The sequence below is a fragment of the Panthera pardus genome, unplaced genomic scaffold (assembly GCF_024362965.1).
Source record: "Panthera pardus isolate Hobbes unplaced genomic scaffold, ASM2436296v1 HiC_scaffold_27, whole genome shotgun sequence".
NCBI classification, from domain to species: Eukaryota; Metazoa; Chordata; class Mammalia; order Carnivora; family Felidae; genus Panthera; species Panthera pardus.
This window is the reverse complement of record NW_026526843.1, coordinates 78,932,589-78,957,122: the sequence shown is the minus strand read 5'-3', so window position 1 is coordinate 78,957,122 and position 24,534 is coordinate 78,932,589. Positions and strand designations below refer to the sequence as shown.

Genomic DNA, 24,534 nt, shown 5'->3' with positions numbered 1-24,534 from the left:
TTCTGCACATTGATTTTGTATCCTGCAACTTTGCTGAATTCATGTATCAGTTCTAGCAGACTTTTGGTGGAGTCTATCGGATTTTCCATGTATAATATCATGTCATCTGCAAAAAGCGAAAGCTTGACTTCATCTTTGCCAATTTTGATGCCTTTGATTTCCTTTTGTTGTCTGATTGCTGATGCTAGAACTTCCAGCACTATATTAAACAACAGCGGTGACAGTGGGCATCCCTGTCGTGTTCCTGATCTCAGGGAAAAAGCTCTCAGTTTTTCCCCGTTGAGGATGATGTTAGCTGTGGGCTTTTCATAAATGGCCTTTATGATCTTTAAGTATGTTCCTTCTATCCCGACTTTCTCAAGGGTTTTTATTAAGAAAGGGTGCTGGATTTTGTCAAAGGCCTTTTCTGCATCGATTGACAGGATCATATGGTTCTTCTCTTTTTTTTTGTTAATGTGATGTATCACGTTGATCGATTTGCGAATGTTGAACCAGCCCTGCATCCCAGGAATGCATCCCACTTGATCATGGTGAATAATTCTTTTTATATGCTGTTGAATTCGATTTGCTAGTATCTTATTAAGAATTTTTGCATCCATATTCATCAGGGATATTGGCCTGTAGTTCTCTTTTTTTACTGGGTCTCTGTCTGGTTTAGGAATCAAAGGAATACTGGCTTCATAGAATGAGTCTGGAAGTTTTCCTTCCCTTTCTATTTCTTGGAATAGCTTGAGAAGGATAGGTATTATCTCTGCTTTAAATGTCTGGTAGAACTCCACTGGGAAGCCATCTGGTCCTGGACTCTTATTTGTTGGGAGGTTTTTGATAACCGATTCAATTTCTTCGCTGGTTATGGGTCTGTTCAAGCTTTCTATTTCCTCCTGATTGAGTTTTGGAAGAGTGTGGGTGTTTAGAAATTTGTCCATTTCTTCCAGGTTGTCCAATTTGCTGGCATATAATTTTTCATAGTATTCCCTGATAATTGTTTGTATCTCTGAGGGATTGGTTGTAATAATTCCATTTTCATTCATGATTTTATCTATTTGGGTCATCTCCCTTTTCTTTTTGAGAAGCCTGGCTAGAGGTTTGCCAATTTTGTTTATTTTTTCAAAAAACCAACTCTTGGTTTCGTTGATCTGCTCTACCGTTTTTTTAGATTCTATATTGTTTATTTCTGCTCTGATCTTTATTATTTCCCTTCTTCTGCTGGGTTTAGGCTGCCTTTGCTGTTCTGCTTCTATTTCCTTTAGGTGTGCTGTTAGATTTTGTATTTGGGATTTTTCTTGTTTCTTGAGATAGGCCTGGATTGCAATGTATTTTCCTCTCAGGACTGCCTTCGCTGCATCCCAAAGCGTTTGGATTGTTGTATTTTCATTTTCGTTTGTTTCCATATATATTTTAATTTCTTCTCTAATTGCCTGGTTGACCCACTCATTCGTTAGTAGGGTGTTCTTTAACCTCCATGCTTTTGGAGGTTTTCCAGACTTTTTCCTGTGGTTGATTTCAAGCTTCATAGCATTGTGGTCTGAAAGTATGCATGGTATAATTTCAATTCTTGTAAACTTATGAAGGGCTGTTTTGTGACCCAGTATATGATCTATCTTGGAGAATGTTCCATGTGCACTCGAGAAGAAAGTATATTCTGTTGCTTTGGGATGCAGAGTTCTAAATATATCTGTCAAGTCCATCTGATCCAATGTATCATTCAGGGCCCTTGTTTCTTTATTGACTGTGTGTCTAGATGATCTATCCATTTCTGTAAGTGGGGTGTTAAAGTCCCCTGCAATAACCACATTCTTATCAATAAGGTTGCTTATTCTTATGAGTAATTGTTTTATATATCTGGGGGCTCGGGTATTTGGCGCATAGACATTTATAATAGTTAGCTCTTCCTGGTGGATAGACCCTGTGATTATTATATAATGCCCTTCTTCATCTCTTGTTACAGCCTTTAATTTAAAGTCTAGTTTGTCTGATATAAGTATGGCTACTCCAGCTTTCTTTTGGCTTCCAGGAGCATGATAAATAGTTCTCCATCCCCTCACTCTCAATCTAAAGGTGTCCTCAGATCTAAAATGAGTCTCTTGTAGACAGCAAATAGATGGGTCTTGTTTTTTTATCCATTCTGATACCCTATGTCTTTTAGTTGGCGCATTTAATCCATTTACATTCAGTGTTATTATAGAAAGATATGGGTTTAGAGTCATTGTGATGTCTGTATGTTTTATGCTTGTAGTGATGTCTCTGGTACTTTGTCTCACGGGATCCCCCTTAGGATCTCTTGTAGGGCTGGTTTCGTGGTGACAAATTCCTTCAGTTTTTGTTTGTTTGGGAAGACCTTTATCTCTCCTTCTATTCTAAATGACAGACTTGCTGGATAAAGGATTCTCGGCTGCATATTTTTTCTGTTTAGCACACTGTAGATATCGTGCCAAGCCTTTCTGGCCTGCCAAGTTTCAAAGGAGAGATCAGTCACGAGTCTTATAGGTCTCCCTTTATATGTGAGGGCACGTTTATCCCTTGCTGCTTTCAGAATTTTCTCTTTATCCTTGTATTTTGCCAGTTTCACTATGATATGTCGTGCAGAAGATCGATTCAAGTTACGTCTGAAGGGAGTTCTCTGTGCCTCTTGGATTTCAATGCCTTTTTCCTTCCCCAGGTCAGGGAAGTTCTCAGCTATAATTTGTTCAAGTACCCTTTCAGCACCTTTCCCTCTCTCTTCCTCCTCTGGGATACCAATTATGCGTATATTATTTTTTTTTTAGTGTATCACTTAGTTCTCTAATTTTCCCCTCATACTCCTGGATTTTTTTATCTCTCTTTCTTTCAGCTTCCTCTTTCTCCATAACTTTATCTTCTAGTTCACCTATTCTCTCCTCTGCCTCTTCAAGCCGAGCCATCGTGGTTTCCATTTTGTTTTGCATTTCGTTTAAAGCGTTTTTCAGCTCCTCGTGACTGTTCCTTAGTCCCTCGATCTTTGTGGCAAGAGATTCTCTGCTGTCCTGTATACTGTTTTCAAGCCCAGCGATTAATTTTATGACTATTATTCTAAATTCACTTTCTGTTATATTATTTAAATCCTTTTTGATCAGTTCATTAGCTGTTGTTATTTCCTGGAGATTCTTCTGAGGGGAATTCTTCCGTTTGGTCATTTTGGAGAGTCCCTGGCGTGGTGAGGACCTGCAGTGCACTTCCCCTGTGCTGTGGTGTATAACTGGAGTTAGTGGGCGGGGCCGCAGTCCGACCCGATGTCTGCCCCCAGCCCACTGCTGGGGCCACAGTCAGACTGGTGTGTGCCTTCTCTTCCCCTCTCCTAGGGGCGGGATTCACTGTGGGGTGGCGTGTCCCGTCTGGGCTACTTGCACACTGCCAGGCTTGTGTTGCTGGGGATCTGGCGTATTAGCTGGGGTGGGTAGGCAAGGTGCACAGGGGCTGGAGAGGCAGGCTTAGCTCGCTTCTCCTTAGGTGATCCACTTCAGGAGGAGCCCTGTGGCAGCGGGAGGGAGTCAGATCCGCTGCCGGAGGTTTGGCTCCGCAGAAGCACAGAGTTGGGTGTTTGCGAGGAGCGAGCAAGTTCCCTGGCAGGAACTGGTTCCCTTTGGGATTTTGGCTGGGGGATGGGCGGGGGAGATGGCGCTGGCGCCTTTGTTCCCCGCCAAGCTGAGCTCTGCTGTCCGGGGGCTCAGCAGCTCTCCCTCCCTTTGTCCTCCAGCCTTCCCGCTTTCCGAGCAGAGCTGTTAACTTATGACCTCCCAGACGCTAAGTCGCGCTTGCTGTCGGAACACAGTCTGTCCGGCCCCTCCGCTTTTGCCAGCCAGACTTGGGGGCTCTGCTTGGCCGGCGAGCCGCCCCTCTGCCCCGGCTCCCTCCCGCCAGTCCGTGGAGCGCACACCGCCTTGCCGCCCTTCCTACCCTCTTCCCCCTCTTCCGTGGGCCTCTAGTCTGCGCTTGACTCCGGAGACTCCCTTCTGCTAATCCTCTGGCGGTTTTCTGGGTTCTTTAGGCAGGTGTAGGTGGAATCTAAGTGATCGGCAGGACGCGCTGTGAGCCCCGCGTCCTCCTACGCCGCCATCTTCCGGAACCCCCCTCTGCTGAACTCATTTATTAGTTCTTTCTTTGCACTTTTCAAAAGTTGTGGTAAAATACACATAACATAAAAGTTACCATCTAAAGCATGTGTAAGCATACAGTTTGGTAGTATTAAATACATTCAAATTGTTGTACAACCATCACCATCGTTCATCCCCATAACTCTTTTCATCTCGTAAAACTGAAATGCTATACCTGGTAAACAATAACTCCCCCATTATCCACCCCCCACCCCTGGAAGGTACCATTTTATTTTTTGTCTTTATGATTTTGACTACTCTAAGTACCTCATACAGTGGAATCATACAATATTTATCTTTTTGTGACTGGCTTATTTCACTTAGCATAATGTCCTCAAGGTTCACCTGTGTGGTAGCATATTCCAAGATATCTTTCTTTTTGAAGGTTGAGTAATATTTCATTGTATGTATATATCATAATTTGCATATCCATTCATCAGGTGATGGACACTTGGGTTGCTTCCACCTTTGAGCATTGTGAATAATGCTATGAACATGGGGGAGCAGGGAGGTCCCTGCTTTAAATTCTTTTGGGTATATACCCAGAAGTGAAATTGCTGTATCATATGGCATTTATATTTTTATTTTGTTGAGGAACTGTCATATTGTTTTCCAAAGTGGCTATACCATTTTATATTCCTACAAACAATGCATGAGGATTCCAATTTCTCCACATCCTTGGCAATACCTGTTATTTTCTGGATTTTTTTTGACAGTAACTATCCTAATGGGCATGGGTTAGTATCTTATTGTAGTTTTGCTTTACATTTCCCAAATGATTATTGATGTTGAGCATCTTTTCATGTACTTATTTGCCATTTGTACACCTCTGGGGAAATAAATGTCTATTCAAATCCTTTGACCATTTTGGAATCAAGTTGTTTTTCTCCTGTTGAGTTTTAGAACTTTTCTATATAGTCTGGATGTTAATCACTTATCAGATACATGATTTGCAAATATTTTTTTCCATTCTGTGGGTTGCCTTTTTACTATGTAAACAGTATATTTTGACACATACATTTAAAAATTTTTCATGAAGTCCAATTTATTTATTTATTTTCTTTTGTTTTCTTTATCTTTGGTGTCCTACCCATGAAATCCTTGCCAAATCCAATGTTGTGAAGCTTTTGTCCTATTTTCTTCTAAGAGTTTCATTGTTTTAGGTCTTATGTTTAGGTTCTTGATCCACTTTGAGTTAATTCGTGTATGTGGTGTTAGGTGAGTGTCCAACTTCAGTCTTTTGCTTGTGGATATCCAGTTTTCCTGGCACCATTTATTGAAAAGTCTGTCCTGTCCTCATTGAATGATCTTGGCACCCTTGTCAAAAATCATTTGACCATATATATGTGAGAATTTATTTCTGGGTTCTCTATTCTATTCCATTGGTCTATACAGCTATCTTTATGCCAATACGATAATGTTTTGATTACTGTAGTTTTGTAGCAAGTTTTGAAATTAGGAAGTGTGAGTCCTTCAGTTTTTTCTTTTTCAAGATTGTTTTGGCTATTTGGGGTCCTTCGAGATTCCATATGAATTTTAGGATGGGTTTTTCTATTTCTGCCAAAAATGTCATTGGAATTTTGGAAGGGATTGCCTTCAATCTATAGATAATTTTGGGTAGTATTGACATTTTAACTATATTAAGTCTTCCCATCCATGTACACGAGATGTGCTTCCATTTATTTATGTCTTCTTCAATTTCTTTAGCAACACTTTGTATTCATTGTACAAGTCTTTCACCAACCTGTTGAAGTTAATCCCTAAGTATTTTCTTCTTTTTGATGTTATTATAAATGGAATTGGTTTTGTAATTTCCTTTTCAGACTGTTCAATGTTCATGTAATAGAAAAGCAACTGGGATGCCTGGGTGGCTCAGCCAGTTAAGTGCCCGACTTTGGGTCAGGTCATGATCTTATGGTCCACTGCTGACAGTTCTGAGCCTGGAGCCTGCTTTGGATTCTGTGTCTCCCTCTCTCTCTGCCCCTTTCCTGCTCACACTCTGTCACTCTTTCTCACTCTCCAAAATAAATAAACATTTTAAAAAAAGGAAAAGCAACTGATTTTTGTGTGTTGACTTTGTATCCCTGATACTTTGCTGAATTCATTTACTAGTTCTAATAGCAATTTTGTGGAGTGTTTAGGGCTTTATACATACAAGATCATATATTGTATATCCTTGTTATCTTCTGTATAGTTGTATCCTCTTTTGAAAGTTGAGTATTGAAATCTCTTATTATTACTGTTGAATTGTCTGTTTTTCCCTTTATTTCTATTAATTCTCACTTCATATATTTTTGGGCCCTTTTGTTAAGTGCATATATTTATAATTGTTATAGCTCCCTAATGAACTGACCATTTTATGATTATAAAATGTTCTTCTTTTTCCAATAACATTTTATTGTCTTAATATGTATTTTGTCTGGTGTTATTACAGCCACTCCAGCAATCTTATGGTTGTTGTTTGTATGTATATATTTTCCCATCCTTTTACTTTCCATCTATTTTTGTATGTTTGAATCTAAAGCTTGTTTTCTGTAGACAGCATATAGCTGGCTTTTGTTTCTTATTTAATCTGATAATCTCTGTCTTTTGATTGGATTTTAATCCAATTGGATTTAATTCACTCAAACTTAATGTTATTATAGATTTGTATTTGCCATTTTGCTTTGTATATGTCTCATGTGTTATTTGATACTTTATTCTTTCTTTATTGTCTTCTTTCTTTTAAGTGGATATTTTCTAGCGTAAAATTTTAATTTATTAATTTTTAAATTACATTTTTGAGTTCTTTTCTCTAGGGCTTCTAATATACATCTTAACATTATCTGCTTCAGACATACAATAACTTCATTCCAGTATAATTATCAAAACTTTAATCTTATAATCTAGGTCCATTCCCTCCCCTCTTTTTTTGTGGTATTATTGCTCTACATGTTACATCTATACAAACCCAAGAATACACTGTCATAATTATTACTTTATATAATCTTATTTCTTTTAAAAGAGTTGAAATAAGAGGGGTATCTGGGTGGCTCAGTTGGTTAAGCATCCGACTTCGGCTCAGGTCATGATCTCACAGTTTGTGGGTTTGAGTCCCAAGTCCAGCTCTGCACTAACAGCTCAGAGCCTGGAGCCTGCTTCAGAATCTGTGTCTCCCTCTCTCTCTGCCCCTCCCCCACTGTGTTTACTCTCTCAAAAATAAACACTAAAAATAAATAAATAAATAAATAAAAGCATTGAAAGAAGAAAGGAGTACATATTTATAGTTTTGTCGTATTAACCTAATTATTTCTAGTTCTCTTGTGGATTTACCATTGTGTCATTTTTTACTCCAATGCATCTTTGTTTCCATATACTTCCTTTTTGCTGATATCGTCAAATATATTTCTGTTATAGGCTCAAGAATACAATTATATACATATTGTTTGATGCAATTACTTTATTTACTTTGAGAGAGAGAGAAAGAGCAAGCTGGGGAGGGACAGAGAGAGGGAGAGAGAGAACCCTAAACAGGCTCTGCATTGTCAGTGCAGAGCCCAATATGGGCTCGAACTCACAAATCTCGAGATCATGATCTGAGTGTAAATCCAGAGTTGGATGCTTAACCAACTGAGCCATCAAGGTGCCCCTGATGCAATTACTTATTTTTTAAATGTTTATTTATTTTTGAGAGAGAGACAGAGTGTGAGTGGGGGAGGGGCAGAGAGAGAGGGAGACACAGAATCTGAAGCAGGCTCTGAGCTGTCAGCACAGAGCCTGATGTGGGGCTCAAACTCATGAGCTGTGAAATCATGACCTGAGCCGAAGTTGGACGCTTAACTGACTGAGCCACCCAAGTGCCCCTACTTTTTAAATAAGAGGAAAAAAAAGAACAATGAAATTATTCTGTCTTTTGTATTTACCTACATAATTATCTTCACCAGTATTGTTTTTTTAAATATCTGAATACTGCCTGTTGTTATTTGCTTTCTGCCTGTAGAGCTTCTTTTAGTATTTCCTATAAGGGAAGTCTGCTAGCAACACATTCTCTCAGTTTATTTTTGAATGTTTTTATTTCAGTTTCATGTTTGAAACATAGTTTTACTGGATATAAAGTTGGCAGCTGAGAGTTTTATATTTAAGTACTTTGAATTATGTTGTCTCACTGCTTTCTGGTCTCCATTGTTTCTGACAATGGTTGTTTGTGGTTCCTTTGCCTGCGATTAGTCATTTTTTCCTTACAGTATTCAAGATGCTCTTTTTGTCTTTGATTTTCACCATTTTGATTATGATCTAGTGTGGTTCTTTTTTGGGTTTATCTCAGATGTATAAAATAATGTTTTTGTCAAATTTGGGGAATTTTCAGCCATTTTTTTCAAATATTTTTATTCCCCCCTCCTACTAGTACTCCCATTATGTGAATGTTGGTGCACTTAATGGTGTCACTCATTTCTCTGAGGCTCTGTTCAGTTTCCTTCATTCTTTTATCTCTCTGTTCTTCAGACCACATAATCTGTATTAATCTGTTTTCAACTTGGCTGCTTCTTTCTTCTGCCAATTCAAGTGTACTGTTAATCCTCTTTAGTAAACTTTTCATCTTGGCTTATTTTACTTTTCAACTTCAGAATATCCATATGGTTCTTTTATTTTTTTTTAATTTTTTTTCAACGTTTTTTATTTATTTTGGGACAGAGAGAGACAGAGCATGAACGGGGGAGGGGCAGAGAGAGAGGGAGACACAGAATCGGAAACAGGCTCCAGGCTCCGAGCCATCAGCCCAGAGCCTGACGCGGGGCTCGAACTCACGGACCGTGAGATCGTGACCTGGCTGAAGTCGGACGCTTAACCGACTGCGCCACCCAGGCGCCCCCATATGGTTCTTTTAGATACTTACTCTTTATTGATATTCTCTATCTGAGGAGACACTGTCATCATGTCTTGTTTTAATTCTTTTTTTTTTAACGTTTATTTATTATTGAGAGACACAGCGTGAATGGGGGGGGGGGGGCGCAGAGAGAGAGGGAGACACAGAAGCAGAAGCAGGCTCCAGGCTCTGAGCTGTCAGCACAGAGCCCGATGTGGGGCTTGAACCCACAAACCGCAAGATCATTACCTGAGCCAAAGTCGGACGCTTAACCAGGTGCCTGATTGTTTTCATTCTTTATGCATGGTTTCACTTAGTTCTTTGAACATTTAAAAAAATTTTTTAATAAAATTTTTGTTGGAAATTGGATATTTTAGATAATAAATTGTAACAATGCTAGATACTGACCCTACCCTTCAGCCCAGGGTTTGATGTTTGCCTGGTTGTTCTCTTGTTTTTATTTTTTTAGTGACTTGACTGCATTAATTCTGTGAGTTCTATTTCTGAAATATGTAGGATGCAGCCTCTGATGTCTCTACTGAGAGTTTTCCCCTTGTTTTTCTTTTAGCTTGGCAACCTAGATGTTACTCCTGGGTCAGCTTAAGCCACTAATTGGTCAAAGGTTATGCTTAAGTCTTTTTAGCCAGTTAGATTTTTACCTTTTACTGTTGAATATATGTGTGTGGAATAAGGCTGCTATCATAGTTCAGGGAATTTACACATTTTTGCCCCACATTCAGTGAGGGATAATTAGTTTGGAGGTTCCTTCTTGGGGTATTGCTGAGAAAGCATAGCTTTGGGTATTCACAATCTTCTAGTCTGGCATGATGAGTTTTATTTTAGTTTTAAATCTGGCTTCCTAGGAGTTGCCTCTGGGTCAGAGAAGCTTATTGTTTAGCTGATGCTTGGTCAGAGGTGGTATTTCCATTCCTTGTGCCAGTGAGGCATCTGTCCTGTATTGATGGTCTCTGGGTGGTTTGGGGAATGCTCTGAAGTCTGTCCCATGTCCTGTTCTGGTTGCTCCTGAGTGGGTGCCATCTAGGATATGCACACACCTTTTCTGATCTCCAGAGTTTACTGTAATCCTAGGAGGGTTCTTCTTGGCTTTCTCCAAGAGGGAAAAAACCCTCTTAGGGTTTCTTTCCCTTGTTTTCTCTATAAAACTTCTGGATGCCCTGGTGTTCTGCTCATATCATGGAACTACCAGCCTCCTCTTAACTACTCACCATCAAGATACCTATGTTCTTGACATGCTGTTAGGCATGGAATTTTCCATGCTCTGCTCCAAATAAAAACAGTCCCTTTGGGTAGGTGTGGAGCTCCTCATTCTTATGCCTAGATTCTTATGGCTACCCTGAGTGGGGGGTTGGTGGGTGATCCTCTTTACCATGCCTACCTGGACATAGGGCTGGAGTTGATGAGAAATGGTAATATTATCTTTCCCAGGTGAAACCATAACCCAAGAAGAAGAGCTGGGAGAAGGAGCCCTTTTCTTCTTGGCTATATATACCTAAGGGTTAAATGATTAAAAAAAATAGTTTTCACAAGTTGTAATTTTGCCGGAAAGAGGGTTTGTCTATCTCCTTACTCTGTCCTTCTGGAAGTCCCACCATTTGTGTTCCTTTTTTATTTTTCCTTGAGATAAAATACACATAATATTTACCACTTTAATAATTTTTCAGTGTACATTTGCAGTGGCATTAAGCACATTAAGCACATTTACACCATTACCACCATCCATATGCATAACTTTTTATTCTTCCCAACTTGAAACTCATATCCACTAAACACACTCTATTCCCCCAACTGCAGACCCCTGGAAATCACCATTTTACTTTCTATTTCTGAATCTGACTACTCTAAGTACCTCATATAAGTTGAATCACACCATGTTTGTTTTTATTGACTGGTTTACTTCACTTAAGTATAATATCTTCAAGGTTCAGCCATGTTGTAGCATGTGTCAGAATTTCCTTCTTTTTTAAGGCTGAATAATATTCCATTTTATGTATATATGACATTTTATCAATACATCCATCAGTGTAAATGGGTTGCTTCTACCTTTTGATTATTGTTAATCTTCTTCTGATTCCTTTGTGATACATTGTTTTTCTCATGCTTCTTTCAAGACTGTGTTTGTCTTTTAACAGTGTCTAAGTGTGGATCTTTTCTTTTTTTAATTTTTTTTAATGTTTATTTATTTTTGAGACAGAGACAGAGCATGAACGGGGTAGGGTCAGAGAGAGAGGGAGACACAGAATCTAAAGCAGGCTTCAGGCTCTGAGCTGTCAGCACAGAGCCCAACACGGGGCTCGGACTCATGGACCGTGAGGTCATGACCTGAGCCAAAGTCGGATGCTTAACTGATGGAGCCACCCAGGCGCCCCTAAGTGTGGATCATTGAGTTGACATTTGGAGTTTATGAACTTGGATGTGTAGGTTTATGTTTTTCATCAAATTTGGGAAGTTTTCAATTCTTATTTCCTCACATATTTTTTAACCATCCCCCTTTCTCTTGGGTCACCTATTAGGCATATGTTGGTATGTCTGATGTCCTATAGGTCTCTCTTCATCTTTACATTCTGTTCTTCAGATTGGGTAATCTCTATTTATCTCCCTTTGAATTCACTGATCTTTTTCTTCTCTCAGTTCAAAACTGCTATTCAGCCCCTTCCTTCAAGTTAATTTTTCATGATTTCAACTATTGTATTTTTAAGCTCCAGAATATCTATTTGGTTTCTTTTTGAATTTCTATCTCTTTATTGCTATTCTCAATTTGATAGTCACTGTTTTCAAAATTTTTTATTTATTTAAATTCAAATTCAAGTTAGTTAACATACCGTGTAGTACTGGTTTCAGGACTAGAACCCTTTAATTCTTTAAATATGGTTTTCTTTAGTTCTTTGAATGTATTTATTATAGGTGATTAAAAGTCCTTACTTACTATGTCCTACAGCCATATTCCCTTCAAGACCATTTCTATTGAGTGCTTTTTGCTTGTGTATTAGCCACACATTATTATTTCTTTGCAAGTCTTACAATTTTTTTGGACAGTGGACGGTTTCAATAATATATTGTAACAACTCTCTCCAAGAATTGTTGTTGCTGGTGCTTTGTTTGTTTAGTGACATGTCTAGACTAATTTTGGAGAGCCTGTCCCTCCTTCAGTGGGTGGCTTGATATCCCTGCTTAGATTTTTGTTTTTATTTTTAACTCTTTATTTCATTTTTAAGCCTAATTTCCTAGGCATCTCTCTTGGATCAGCATAGCTTATTGATCAGCCAACGATTAGTCAAAGGTTGTGCAGAAACATCTTGAGCCAATAAAGCTTCCATTTTTGCCAAGGGGATCTAAGTGTAGATTGCGGCATGCATTAAAATTTTAGGCAGTTATAAGTTGCGCTTTTTTACCTTGTGCAAGTCTCATGTTCAGCCTAGGAGGCATATATAATTGGGACTTTCTCCCAGTTTCTTTTGAGTGTGTATATAGCCCTATGCATGTACATCTCAGATCCCCAGGAATATAAAGCAGTTTATCAAAGCCCTTTATGATTGTCTTGTTGCCCACATCTCCCAAATTTTTAGCATGGTGTATGGCAGTCACTGGAAACAGAGGTGCTGGCCTTCCCTGATATTGCTATTGTTTTTGATACTGCCCTGGACTTGAGGCTTCTTTATTTATTTTTCATTAAAAAAAATCCTTTCTTGTCTCAAGATCAGTTAAATCATTGCTTAGTTTTTATTCTACGTTTTATCTTTTTTCCTTTACATTTATCTCTATAATAAATCCATCTGGAATTTAGTAGAGGCAAGGCCCTAACTTGATGTTTTCTCTCCAAATACCAATACAATTTTCTCAACAATTATTTAAAACTTCATCTATTCCTCATTGATTTGTGAAGCTTCCTTTACCATATTTTAAGTTATCATGTTAACTTATCACGAGTCTAGGATCTTAATCAGTATTATCTGCTCTAAAACAATAACCTGTCAATTTTTATGCCAGTAAGAATTCATTTTAGTGTAAGTTTATAAAACATTTTTCTTTGTTTGAGCCAAGATTGCTCTTGTTTTTCAATCCCAAGCTATTCTTATTCATTTGCTTTTCCCAATAAACTTCGGAATTATTCTGTCAAGCGAACAAAAACAAGTTCTTATCTGTTTTTACTCTTTACATATCAGGATGGCACTTGGTTAACTCCAATGCCCTATTAGAGCTGATAACAAACCCACTGCTTCTTAATGGAACTAAATTATTTCTCAGAAAAGATTCTTCAACCTTACACAAGGTCTAGAAGGATGACCTTATCAAATTTCATGTTCTCCTTCTGTTCTATTTCTCAGCTAAACTGAGAAGTTTAGATTTTATGTTAATCTTTAAGACTATTTTCCTGCCATTTTGTCTTTTAAAGAGCATAGGAATTGGGAGTTGGAGAGACTTGGGTTCCAACTCTTGCACTACCCATTACTAGCTATGTAACCTTTGCACAAGTCACTTCTCTTTGAGCCTTTGTTCCCTCAACTATAAATGGAGGTAAATAATATTTAGTTTTTAGCACTATTATGACGATTAGTAGCACTGAACAGAAAGGGCTGACTTAGCACACTGCCAGGTACATAACATGTAATATTATAGAACCTGTTCTTGATGATTTTATGAACACTGATTATTGCCTTGTGCTTTACTAATGATCTTATATGGGTTACTGATTTATACAGGGCAGTTTCCCCCTACACTAAATGGGTTCTTAGGTCTTTTTAAAAGTAATCTTTATATCTTTTCCCCTGCTTTTAGGCAGCTTTTAAGCTATTACTTTTCATTACTGTCATTGAGGCTGGTTCTAAGAATAGGTCCTACTCCTTGTCTCACCTCGCTTATAATTTGCCACTTCTGATCTGCCGTACACTAGGAAATCAGATAGCCAAATTGTCAGAAATGTGTATATATTAAGAATAAATAGGTTGAGCAGGAAGCTAGGGGGTTCTCTTCAGGGAAAGCATATGGAACCTTTTAGACCATTACAGCCTTGTCTTGTGACAGCTATTATGGCTATTCATAAGCCATTGTTATTTTCATGTCCCTGGAGGTGTTCCAAAAACAACCTAGAGAATCACATAAATGGAAAAATGAGCTAGTACTGTACTTCTGAGAATAAAAGTAAACAAAACATGTAATTCCAGAGTTAATATGGACAATGCAGGGCTGTGGCCAAAGAACATTTTAGAAGTTAGGAGGAATGAATCCTGCCATTATTCCTATTGGTAAGACTTACATCACCAATTTTAATCTCAAGGCAGTTAGAAAATTAACAAATATGAAGCATCTATTATGTGATAGGGCCTCCACATTTATTACCTCAATCCTCAAACAGCTTTGAGAAATAAGGATTATTATACCCATTTATGTTGAGGGAATGGATGTTCTAAAGGTTAAAGTGACTTATCCAAACTGAAAAGCTGCAGAGCCAGAATTCAAACTAAAGTCTGTCCAATTTCAAAGCTCAATGCTCTATAACCCTCTGATGCCTTGTAGAGACTGACTTCTCTGTACATAAATTTACTTCCTATATATCAGCAAATAAACAATCAGAAAGTGTAACAGAAAACAGAATTGTCATCCATAATCACAACAATATATATCAAGTGCAGAACTTTAAAACACAGAAGACCTCTATGGAAAAAAATTAACTCTACTAAGACATAAAGGAAGAGACCTAAATAAAGGGATGGGTAAACTATGATCTTTGGATGGGAACCCTTAACATGATAAAGATGTCAACTGTCCCCAAATTAATCTATAAATTGAATTCATTGACAAAAATATACACCAAAAAACCCAACCAGATAGTGTGGAAACTGGACTAATTCTAAATTACATGTATTAGAATAAAGATCACGTGATTCAGAAATAATTAGTACATGTCTGAAACAAGAAAGCACAGAGTAGAGATTTGTCCTATCTGATATTAAAGCAAATTAAAAACCTATCATAATTGAAACAATGTGATCCTGGCCAGAGTTCAAATAGACAATGGAAAAAAATGAGTTCAGGAATGGACTAATGCATATATAGAAACATGGTACACAAGAAAGGTGGTAATATACATCAGTGGGGAAAGAAGAGATCATTTAATAAATGGAGTTGGGAAAACTAGCTTATTATGTAAAGAAAATAAAATCAGATCCTTGCCTACAGCATATATAGAATAGATACCTACTATAATTAAAGACCTGACATGGAAGGCAACGTTATAAAACTATTAAAAATGTAGAAAAGTATTGGGGTGCCTGGGTGGCTCAGTTGGTTAACCATCTGACTTCAGCTCAGGTCTGATCTCACTGTTCATGAGTTCGAGTTCTGCATTGGGCTCTGTGCTGACAGCTCAGAGCCTGGAGCCTGCCTTCAGATTCTGTGTCTCCCGCTCTCTCTGACCCTCTCCCACTCACACGCTGTGTCTCTTTCAAAAATAAACAAACATTAAAAAATGTAGAAAACTATCTTTATGACCCAGGGGTAGGGAAGAATTTATTAAATAAGATCCCAAAAGCATACACCACAAGGGTACAATTTGAAAAGTGTCTGACAAAACCAAAATTAAATATTTCTTGGTGAGGGATGAAGTACATGATATCTGCAATTTACTTGAAAATGCACTGAAAACGCTGAATAAATGGATGGCTAGAGAAGGACAGATGGCTGGTTATATAGGATAAAGCAAGTTTAGTAAAATATTAATTATAGAATCTGAGTGGTGGGCTTATGAGTGTTCATCATACTATTGTTCCAACTGTTCTGTGTGTGTGAAGTTATAGCAATAAAAAGATTGGTGAAAATGAAATACTTTTGTTCAACAAAGACATTGTATATAGTTTTGAAAAACTGTGACTGGAAAATATATTTGATATACACACAGATATAGAAATGATATTTGCTATATATGTATATGTATACACACACACATTTGACAAGAAACTTCTGTAATTGGCAAGAAAAAGACAAGTAACCTAAAAGAAAATTTGCAAGGTAAATAAATAGGCACTTCAGAGAATGAGAAAACAAGTAGTTAATCTGTATAAAATAGAAGCTCACCTCATCTGTAGTCAAATAAATGCAAATTAAAATCAAAGATACTACTTGAAGCCCACTGGACTAGCAAAAGTTAAGAAGTTATATGATATCAGTACTGGCAATACTATGAAGAATAGAAGCCCTTATGTGTTGTTCACAGGACTAGATTAGTATGAATACGATCTAGAGCAACATGGCAATATTGGGTGAAAAACCTATATGCATATTTTATAGGATCCAGGAATTCTACTCCTGAGTATATACTTCAGATAAACTGGTACAGGAACACAAAGAAACAAAGACTTCTATGAAGAGATTTCCTGTAGCACTGTTTATAATACCCAAGAACTGGAAATCAATAAATAAAATACTGTGACATTACTATATGAAGGAATGTAATCCAGCAGTTATGAGGAATGAACCATGTAGGGGTATGGATAGATATCAAAAATAACACTGAGTAGAAAAAAAAGAAATAGAATGGTATGTACAGCACAATATCTTTCATGTTGAAAAAAAAAGGAAAAAAATCGGGGCACCTGGGTGGCTCAGTCGGTTAAGTGCCCAACTTTTGATTTCAGCTCAGGTTATGATCTCCTGGTTTGTGAGTTCGAGCACCACATCGGGCTTTGCACTGACAACACGGAACCTCCCTGGGATTCTGTCTCCCTCTCTCTCTGCCCCTCCCCTGCTTGCTCTCTCTCTCTCTCTCTCTCTCTCTCTCTCTCTCTCAAAATAAATAAAAATAAAAAATAAACTTTTAACAAAAGGAAAAAATCTACATATACAAACAACACTATAGACTATGCATGAATACACATATGTCTAAATAAATACATGGCAAATGGCATGGAAGGACACACACCAAATACCCAAGAGTGGGTAACTGCGGGAAGAGAAGAGAAGTGAATTAGATCATGAATAAAGACTGAAGGAGACAAAAGCCAAATGTAAAACCAAATATAAAAGTTCATGCAGGTCATGAATGAACTGATGATGACAGAGGATCATGAACTGAAGAAACTATCATGGCAATCAATTTCAGCGTTTCTGAATTCTAAACTGAAGTTCAAACGATAACCTCCCCATCCCCAAACACCATAAAAACACATGCTTAAGGGAAATGTGACAAAAGTAAAAGAGAACTAAACCGGTCACTTCCCTGTCCCATGGCTTACCGGAGTACGCAGCACATGAGCAGCAGATGGGTTGGGACATTAGCTGGATTGAGCATACTGGGGGTATCTGACTTCATACAGGCCAGGAAGGCCCGCATCCTTCTGTTCTTGTCCTCCACTGCTTTGCCGAGCCAGAGCTTCTTGAGATTTGGGCAAGTCCATTCCCGAAACGTCAGTGCAGACACCAGCTCGGGGGTTTGAGGTGACTTCCCTTTATAGGCAGACCACTCTTTGAGGATCACTGAAGGAACTGGAAAACAGAAATTGAGGAAAAACAGGCTCTAGAAAATTCCTGAGCATTTCTGTAAAATTTCTGGCCGCAAGTGACAGGATCTGTCCCATTTCAACATCTTTTTATTTTTTGTCATTAGAATTTTTATTGTTAGCAGTAGGAACAGCACTTAATAGATGTTTGATATGTGTTAGGTACTTTACATATGAATGTAAATGTCATTTACTTCTTGAAACTCAGAACTCTAATCCTGAGAGAGAAGTATTGTAACTACATTATCATAAAACACAGTGCTCTTTTTTCATTGAAAAAATAAAGGCTCAAAGTCACACAGTTAATTATGTTGAAACCCATTTAAGTAAATGTACTAGGCTAGGCAAGGAAAGAAGTCCAAGGACTTCTGAGCCTGAGTGGCTCAGTAGGTTAAGATACAGAACTATTGAATTACCACAAAGATCTCCCTTATGCTACCCCTTTTATGGTCACACCCAACACCCTCCAGCACCATCTCTAATCCCTGGCAACTACTAATCTGTTCTCCATCCCTACAATTTTGTCAATTTGAGAATGTTAAATAAATGGGCTCCTATAGTATGCAACCTTTTGAGATTGGCATTTGCACTTGGCATAATGCTTTTGGGATCCATCCATGTTGTTGCATGTATCAATACGTTTTTTGTTTTTTGTTTTTTTACCAAGTAGTATTTCATGGTATGGATGTACCACAGTTTTACCATTCACCTTTTGAAGGACATCTGGGTTCTTCCAGTTTGTGGCTATTATGAATGAAGCTGCTATGAGTATTTGTGTATAAGTTCCTGCATGAAAATAAATCTTCCTTTCTCTGAGATAAATGCCCAAAAGTATAAGTGCTAGGTTGCACTGTAAGTCTATTTTAAGTTTTGAAAGGAAACGGCCAAATTACTTTCTAGAGTGGTGGTACCATCTTACATTCCTACCAACAGTTTATGGGTGATCCAGTTTCTCCACATCCAATCCAAATGAATAAAATTATTAATTTTAGCCATTGTGATAAGTATGTAGTTATATATAATTGTGGCTTTAATTTGCAATTCTTTTTTAAAAATTTTATTAGTGTTTAGTTATTTTTGAGAGAGAGAGAGACAGAGACAGAACGTGAGTGGGGGAAGGGCAGACAGAAAGAGAGAGAGGGAGACGCAGAATCCGAAGCAGGCTCCAGGCTCTGAGCTGTCAGCAGCATAGATCCCAACGTGGGACTTGAACCCACAAGCCGTGAGATCATAACCTGAGCCAAAGTCAGATGCTTAAACCATGGAGCCACCCAGGCACCCCCTTAATTTGTAATTCTTTAATGGCTAATGATGTTGAACATCCTTTCATGTCTTTATTTGCCATGTAGATCTTCTTCAGTGAAATGTCGGCATTCTTTTGCTGATCTTCTAATTGGACAATTTTCATAATGCTCAATTGGGCAGTTTTCATAATACTCAGTTTTGAGAATTCTTTGTATATTTTAGATAGTAGTCTAGATATGTGGTACTTGTTCACCTACTGATGTCCAATTGATCTAGTACCATTTGTTAAAAAGACTATCCTTCCTCTAATGAAGTACTTCTGCAGCTTTGTCAAAAATCAGTTGGCTGTACTTGTATGGGGCTATTTCTGGGTTCCCTATTCTGTTCCACTAATCTATGTGTCTATATCACTACCAACACCACACAGTCTTAATTATTGTAGCTACATGGTAAGTTTTGTAATCAAGGTAGAGTGATTCCTCCCAACTTATTCCTTTTCAAAAAATGTTTTAGATATTCTAGTTCCTAAGTCTTTCCATATAAATGTTAAGCATCTAACTCTTGATGTCGGCTCAGGTCATGATCTCACAGTTTGTGGGTTTGAGCCCCACATTGGGCTCTGTGTGGACAGTGCTGAGCCTGCTTGGGATTCTCTCTCTCTCCCTCTGTCTGCCTCTCCCCTGCTTGCACTGTCCCTCTCTCAAAATAAATAAACTTAAAAAAATAATCTTCTATATATCTACAGAGAATCCTGCTGGGATTTGGATAGGAATTGTGTTAAACCTGTATATCAATTTGGAGAGAACTGACATTTTACTATGTTGAATCTTCCAATTCAAGGAGATATATGTCTCTCCATTTATGTAGGTCTTCACCAATTGCGTTCATCAGCATTTTATAATTTTCAGCATACAGATCTTGAACATCTTTTGTTAAATTTATACCTAAGTACTCCATTTGTTGGAGGAGTTATAAATGGTATTGTATTTATTTCAGTGCCCCATATTCATTGTTAGTATATAGAAATAGAATTCATTTTAGTATGTTTATTGTATATCCTACAACCTTGATGAATTCACTCATTAGGTCTAGCAGTTTTGTTGTCAATTGGGATTTTCTACATAAGTTATGTCATCTACAATTAGGGACAGTTTTATTTTTTCCTTTCTGATCTGTATGCCTTCTATTTTGTTTTCTTGCCTTCTTGTGCTGGATAGAACTTCCAGTACTATGCTGAAGAGCTGCAGTAGGGCATAACTAGACTTGCTCCTAATTTTAGGAGAAAAACATTTAGTCTTTCACCATTAAGTGTAATGTTGGCTGAAGGGTTTTTGTAGATGTTTTTTTATCAAGTTATAGGCATTCATCTCTACTCCTAGTTTTTTGGGGAGTTTTTTTTTCATGAATGGTTGTTGAATTTTGTTAAATATTTTTCTGCATCCATTGAGATGACCATATTATTTTTCTTCTTTATCCTGTTTGTATGGTGGATTACATAGACTGATTTTTCAAATATTGAACTAGTTTTGCAAAATAGAACAAACCCTACCAAATTACTATGGTGTGTAATTCTTTTTATATATTGCTGAATTCTATTGACTAATACCTTGTTAAGAACTTTTACATCTATATTGACAAAGGATATTGGTGTGAAGTATTATTTTTATGTACTGTCTTTATCTGATTGTAGTATCATGGTAATACTGGCTTTGTAGAATGATTTGGGAAGTGTTCTCTCCTATTTTCTGAAAAAGATGGTGTAGAATTGATGGTAATTCTTTTTAATTTAATTTAAATATTTATTGTCCACAATAAGTGCCTGATTGTGCAAAGCACTGCTGGAAATAAAAAGATTTATGAGACAGTCTCTATCTACTCTTTTTTAAAAAATTAATTATCGAGGGGTGCCTGGATGGCTCAGTTGGTACAGCATCCAACTCTCGATCTTGGGGTCATGAGTTCAAGCCCCATGTTGGCTGTAAAGATGACATTAACAAAATTAGGGGTGCCTGGGTGGCTCAATCGGTTGAGAGTCTGACTTCGGCTCAGGTCATGATCTCACAGTTCATGAGTTCAAGCCTGTCATTGGGCTCTGCACTGACAGCTCACAGCCTGGAGCTTGCTTCAGATTCTGTGTCTCCCTCTCTCTGCCCTTCCCATGCTCATGCTCTGTCTGTCTGTCTCTCTCTCTCAAAAATAAATAAAAATTAAAAAATAATTTAAAATTTTATTATTGAAATATAATTGACATACAATGTTCTATTAGTTTCAAGTATACAACATAGTGATTTGACAATTAAGTATTTGTTAAAAATATGGTAGAATTCTCTAGTGAAACTAATTCAATCAGATTTCTTTTTTGGGAAATTTTAAATTAAATTTTATTAATATTTACAGGGCTATTCAAATTATCTATTTCATATCAGGTGTGTTTTGGTAGTTTGTAATTTTGAGAATTGATCCATTTTGTTTAAGTTGTCAAATTTATGTGTAGAGTTATTTACAGTATTCCCATATAATCCTTTTGATGTCTGTAGGCACTGTGGTGTTATCTCCTGCCTCATTCTTGATATTAGTAATTTGTGTATTCTCTATTTTCCTTATTGTGGTCTTGCTAGAATTTCATCAATTTCATTGTTCTTTTCAAAGAATCAAGTTTTTGTTTCACTGATTTTTCTGTTATTTTTCTGTTTCCAATTCCACTGACCTTTGCTCTTTATTATTTCTTCATTTTAGTTTGCTGTAGGTTTAGCTTTCTCCTCTTCTTGTTTCTTGAGGTGAAAATTCAGAGGACAGATTAGAAATTTATCCCTTTTTCTAATTTGAGCATTTAGGACTATAAATTTCCTTTTCAGAAATTTAGCTCCATACCAGATTTTAATATACTGTATTTTTATTTTCACTTAGTTCCATGTATTTCCTTCTTTCCCTTAAGACTGGCTATTTGGGAGCACCTGGGTGGCTCAGTTGGTTAAGCGTCCGACTTCAGCTCAGGTCATGGCCTCACGGTTTGTGAGTTCGAGCCCTGCATTGGGCTTTCCTTGGAGCCTGGAGCCTGCTTCGGATTCTGTGTCTCCCTCTCTCTCTGCCCCTCCTCTGCTTGTGCTCTCTCTCTCTCTCAAGAATAAATAAAACACTAAAAAAAGATTTTAAAAAAAGACTTGCTATTTGACCCAAGGTTTGGATAAAAGTGCTTTGTTATCTTCCAAGTATTTCTAGATTTTCCTGTTATCTTTCTGTTGTTGATTTCTAATTTGATTTCATAGTGGTCTGAGAATATACCCTGTATAGTTTTAATTCTTTTAAATTTATTGAGGTTTGTTTTATGGCCCAGGATATGATCCATCTTGGTATATGTTCTGTGGGCATGGAAAAGAACATGCATTTTGCTCTTGCTGCATGTTATATTAAGAATCAATTGATGGTTGTTGAGTTCTATATTTCTGATGATTTTCTGTCTAGTTGTTCTATTCATTATTGAAAGGGGAGTTGAAGTCTCTAATTATAATTGGGGATTTGCCTTTTTCTCATTTAAGTTTTCTCAGTTATTGCATCACATATTTTGTGGCTCTGTTTGGTGATACACATTTAGGATTGCTAGTCTTCTTGGTATATTGACCCTTTTACCAGTATATCATGTCCCTCTCTTTCCCTGGCAATTTGCTTTGCTCTGAAGTCCATTTTATGTGGTATTAATACAGCCATTCCTGATTTCTTTTCATTAATGTTTTCATGATATATAATTTTCCATCCTTCTACTTTCAACATACCTCTATCGTTTATATTTGAAGTGAATTTTTTTGTAGACAACATATAATTGGGTAATGATTTTTATCCAATCTGTCAATGTCTGTATTTTAATTTGTGTAATTAGAACACTTAAATTTAATGTAATTATTGATATGTTAGAGCTTAAGTCTATCATTTGTTTTGTTTGTTCTCTCCATTTTCCTATCTCTGCTTTCTTTTTCTCCCTTTTCTATAGGTTACATGTCCTTATTTTAGAATTTCATGTTGATTTATCTATAGTGTTTTTGAGTGTTTCTCTGTGTACAGCTTTTCCCGTGCATTTTCTAGGCACTGCATTATGTACACCTAATTCACCAAAGTCTACTGGTGTTGACATTTTACTGGTTCAAGTGAAGTATAGAAACCTGACCTGTTATGTCCCTTTAACCTTCCCCACTTACAATTGTCTTAAATATTTTCTCTACAGACATTGAGAACCACATTAAGCAGTGATAGTTTTGCTTTAACTGTGAAAACTCAAGAAAAGCAAAGACGACTGTATTTATCTACATTTTTGTTCTTTCCATTGTATTTCCTTCCTGATGTTACAAGAATCCTTCTATTTTTAAGTGTCTATTTTAATTCCAGTTACTTAACATACAGTGTTATTTTAGTTTCAGGTGTACAATACAATGATTCAACACTTCCATACATCACCCTGTGCTCATCACAAGTGCACTCTTTAATTTCCATCCCCATCTCCCCAACTTCCTCCCCTCTGGTAACCATGAGTTTATTTATTCCCTGTAGTGAAAAGTCTGTTTCTTGCTTGGACTATGTCTCTCTTTCAATTTTTTCCCTTGTTTGTTTTGTTCCTTAAATTCCACATGAGTGAAACCATATGGTATTTGTCTTTCTCTGACTTATTTTGCTTAGCATTATACTCTCTAGCTTCATTGATATCATTGCAAATGGCAATATTTCATTACTTTTTAGGGCTGAATAATATTCCAATATATAATCCAATGCAATATTAAACACACACACACACACACACACACACACACACACACACACATACACACCACATCTTCTTCATCCATTCACCGATTGTTGGACACTTGGGCTGCTTCCATAAAATGGCTATAATAAATAATGCTGCTATAAACAAAAGGGTACATATATCCCTTTGAATTAGTGTTTCTGTATCATTTGGGTAAATGTCCATTAATGAGATTGCTGGATCGTAAAGGAGTTCTAGTCTTAGATTTCTGAGGAACCTCCTCCACACTGCCTGCCACAGTGGTTGCATGAGTTTGCATTTCCATCAATGGTGCAAGAGGGTTCATCTTTCTCCACATTCTTGACAATACCTATTGTTTCCTGTGTTGTTGATTTTGGCCATTCTGACAGGTGTGAAGTAACATCTCATTGTAATTTTGATTTGCATTCCCCTGATAAGCATCTTTTCATGTGTCTATTGGCCATGTGGATGTCTTCTTTGGAGAAATGTCTGTTCATGTCTTCTGCCCATTTAATAATTGGGTTATTTGTTTTTTGGGTGTTGAGTTTTGTAAGTTCTTCATATATTTTAGATACTAGCCCTTTATGAAATATGTTATTTGCAAATATCTTCTCCCATTCTGGAGGTTGCCTTTTAGTTTTCTTGATTGTTTCCTTTGCTGTGCAGAAGCTTTTTATGTAGATGTAATCCTAATAGTTTTTGTTTTTGTTTCCCTTGCCTCAGGTGACATATCTAGAAAAAAGTTGCTATGACTAGTGTGAAAGAAGTTACTGCATGTGTACTCTTCTAGGATTTTTATGATTTTGGGTCTCACATTTAGGTCTTTAATCTATTTCAAACTTATTTTTGTGTATAAGTAAGTGGTCCAGTTTCATTCTTTTGAATGGTGCTGCCCAATTTTCCCAATAGCATTTGAAGAGACTTTTTCCACTGTATATTGTTTCCTGCTTTGGTGAAGATTAATTGACCATATAATTGTGGGTTTATTTCTGAATTTTGTATTCTATTCCATTGATCTATGTGTCTATTTTTGTGTCAGTACTATGCTTTTTGATTTACTACAGCTTTGTAATA

General features: G+C 37.2%; 1 protein-coding gene across 1 annotated transcript in view; it reads right to left on the bottom strand.

Moving 5' to 3' along the window:
* FAM120C (family with sequence similarity 120C) overlaps positions 1-24,534 on the bottom strand; it is a 123,612-nt gene that overhangs the window by 33,795 nt on the left and 65,283 nt on the right. The window contains exon 10 of the mRNA XM_019436638.2: positions 17,199-17,448. Coding sequence (XP_019292183.1) covers positions 17,199-17,448 — 250 coding nt within the window. The remainder of the gene's footprint in view (positions 1-17,198; positions 17,449-24,534) is intronic.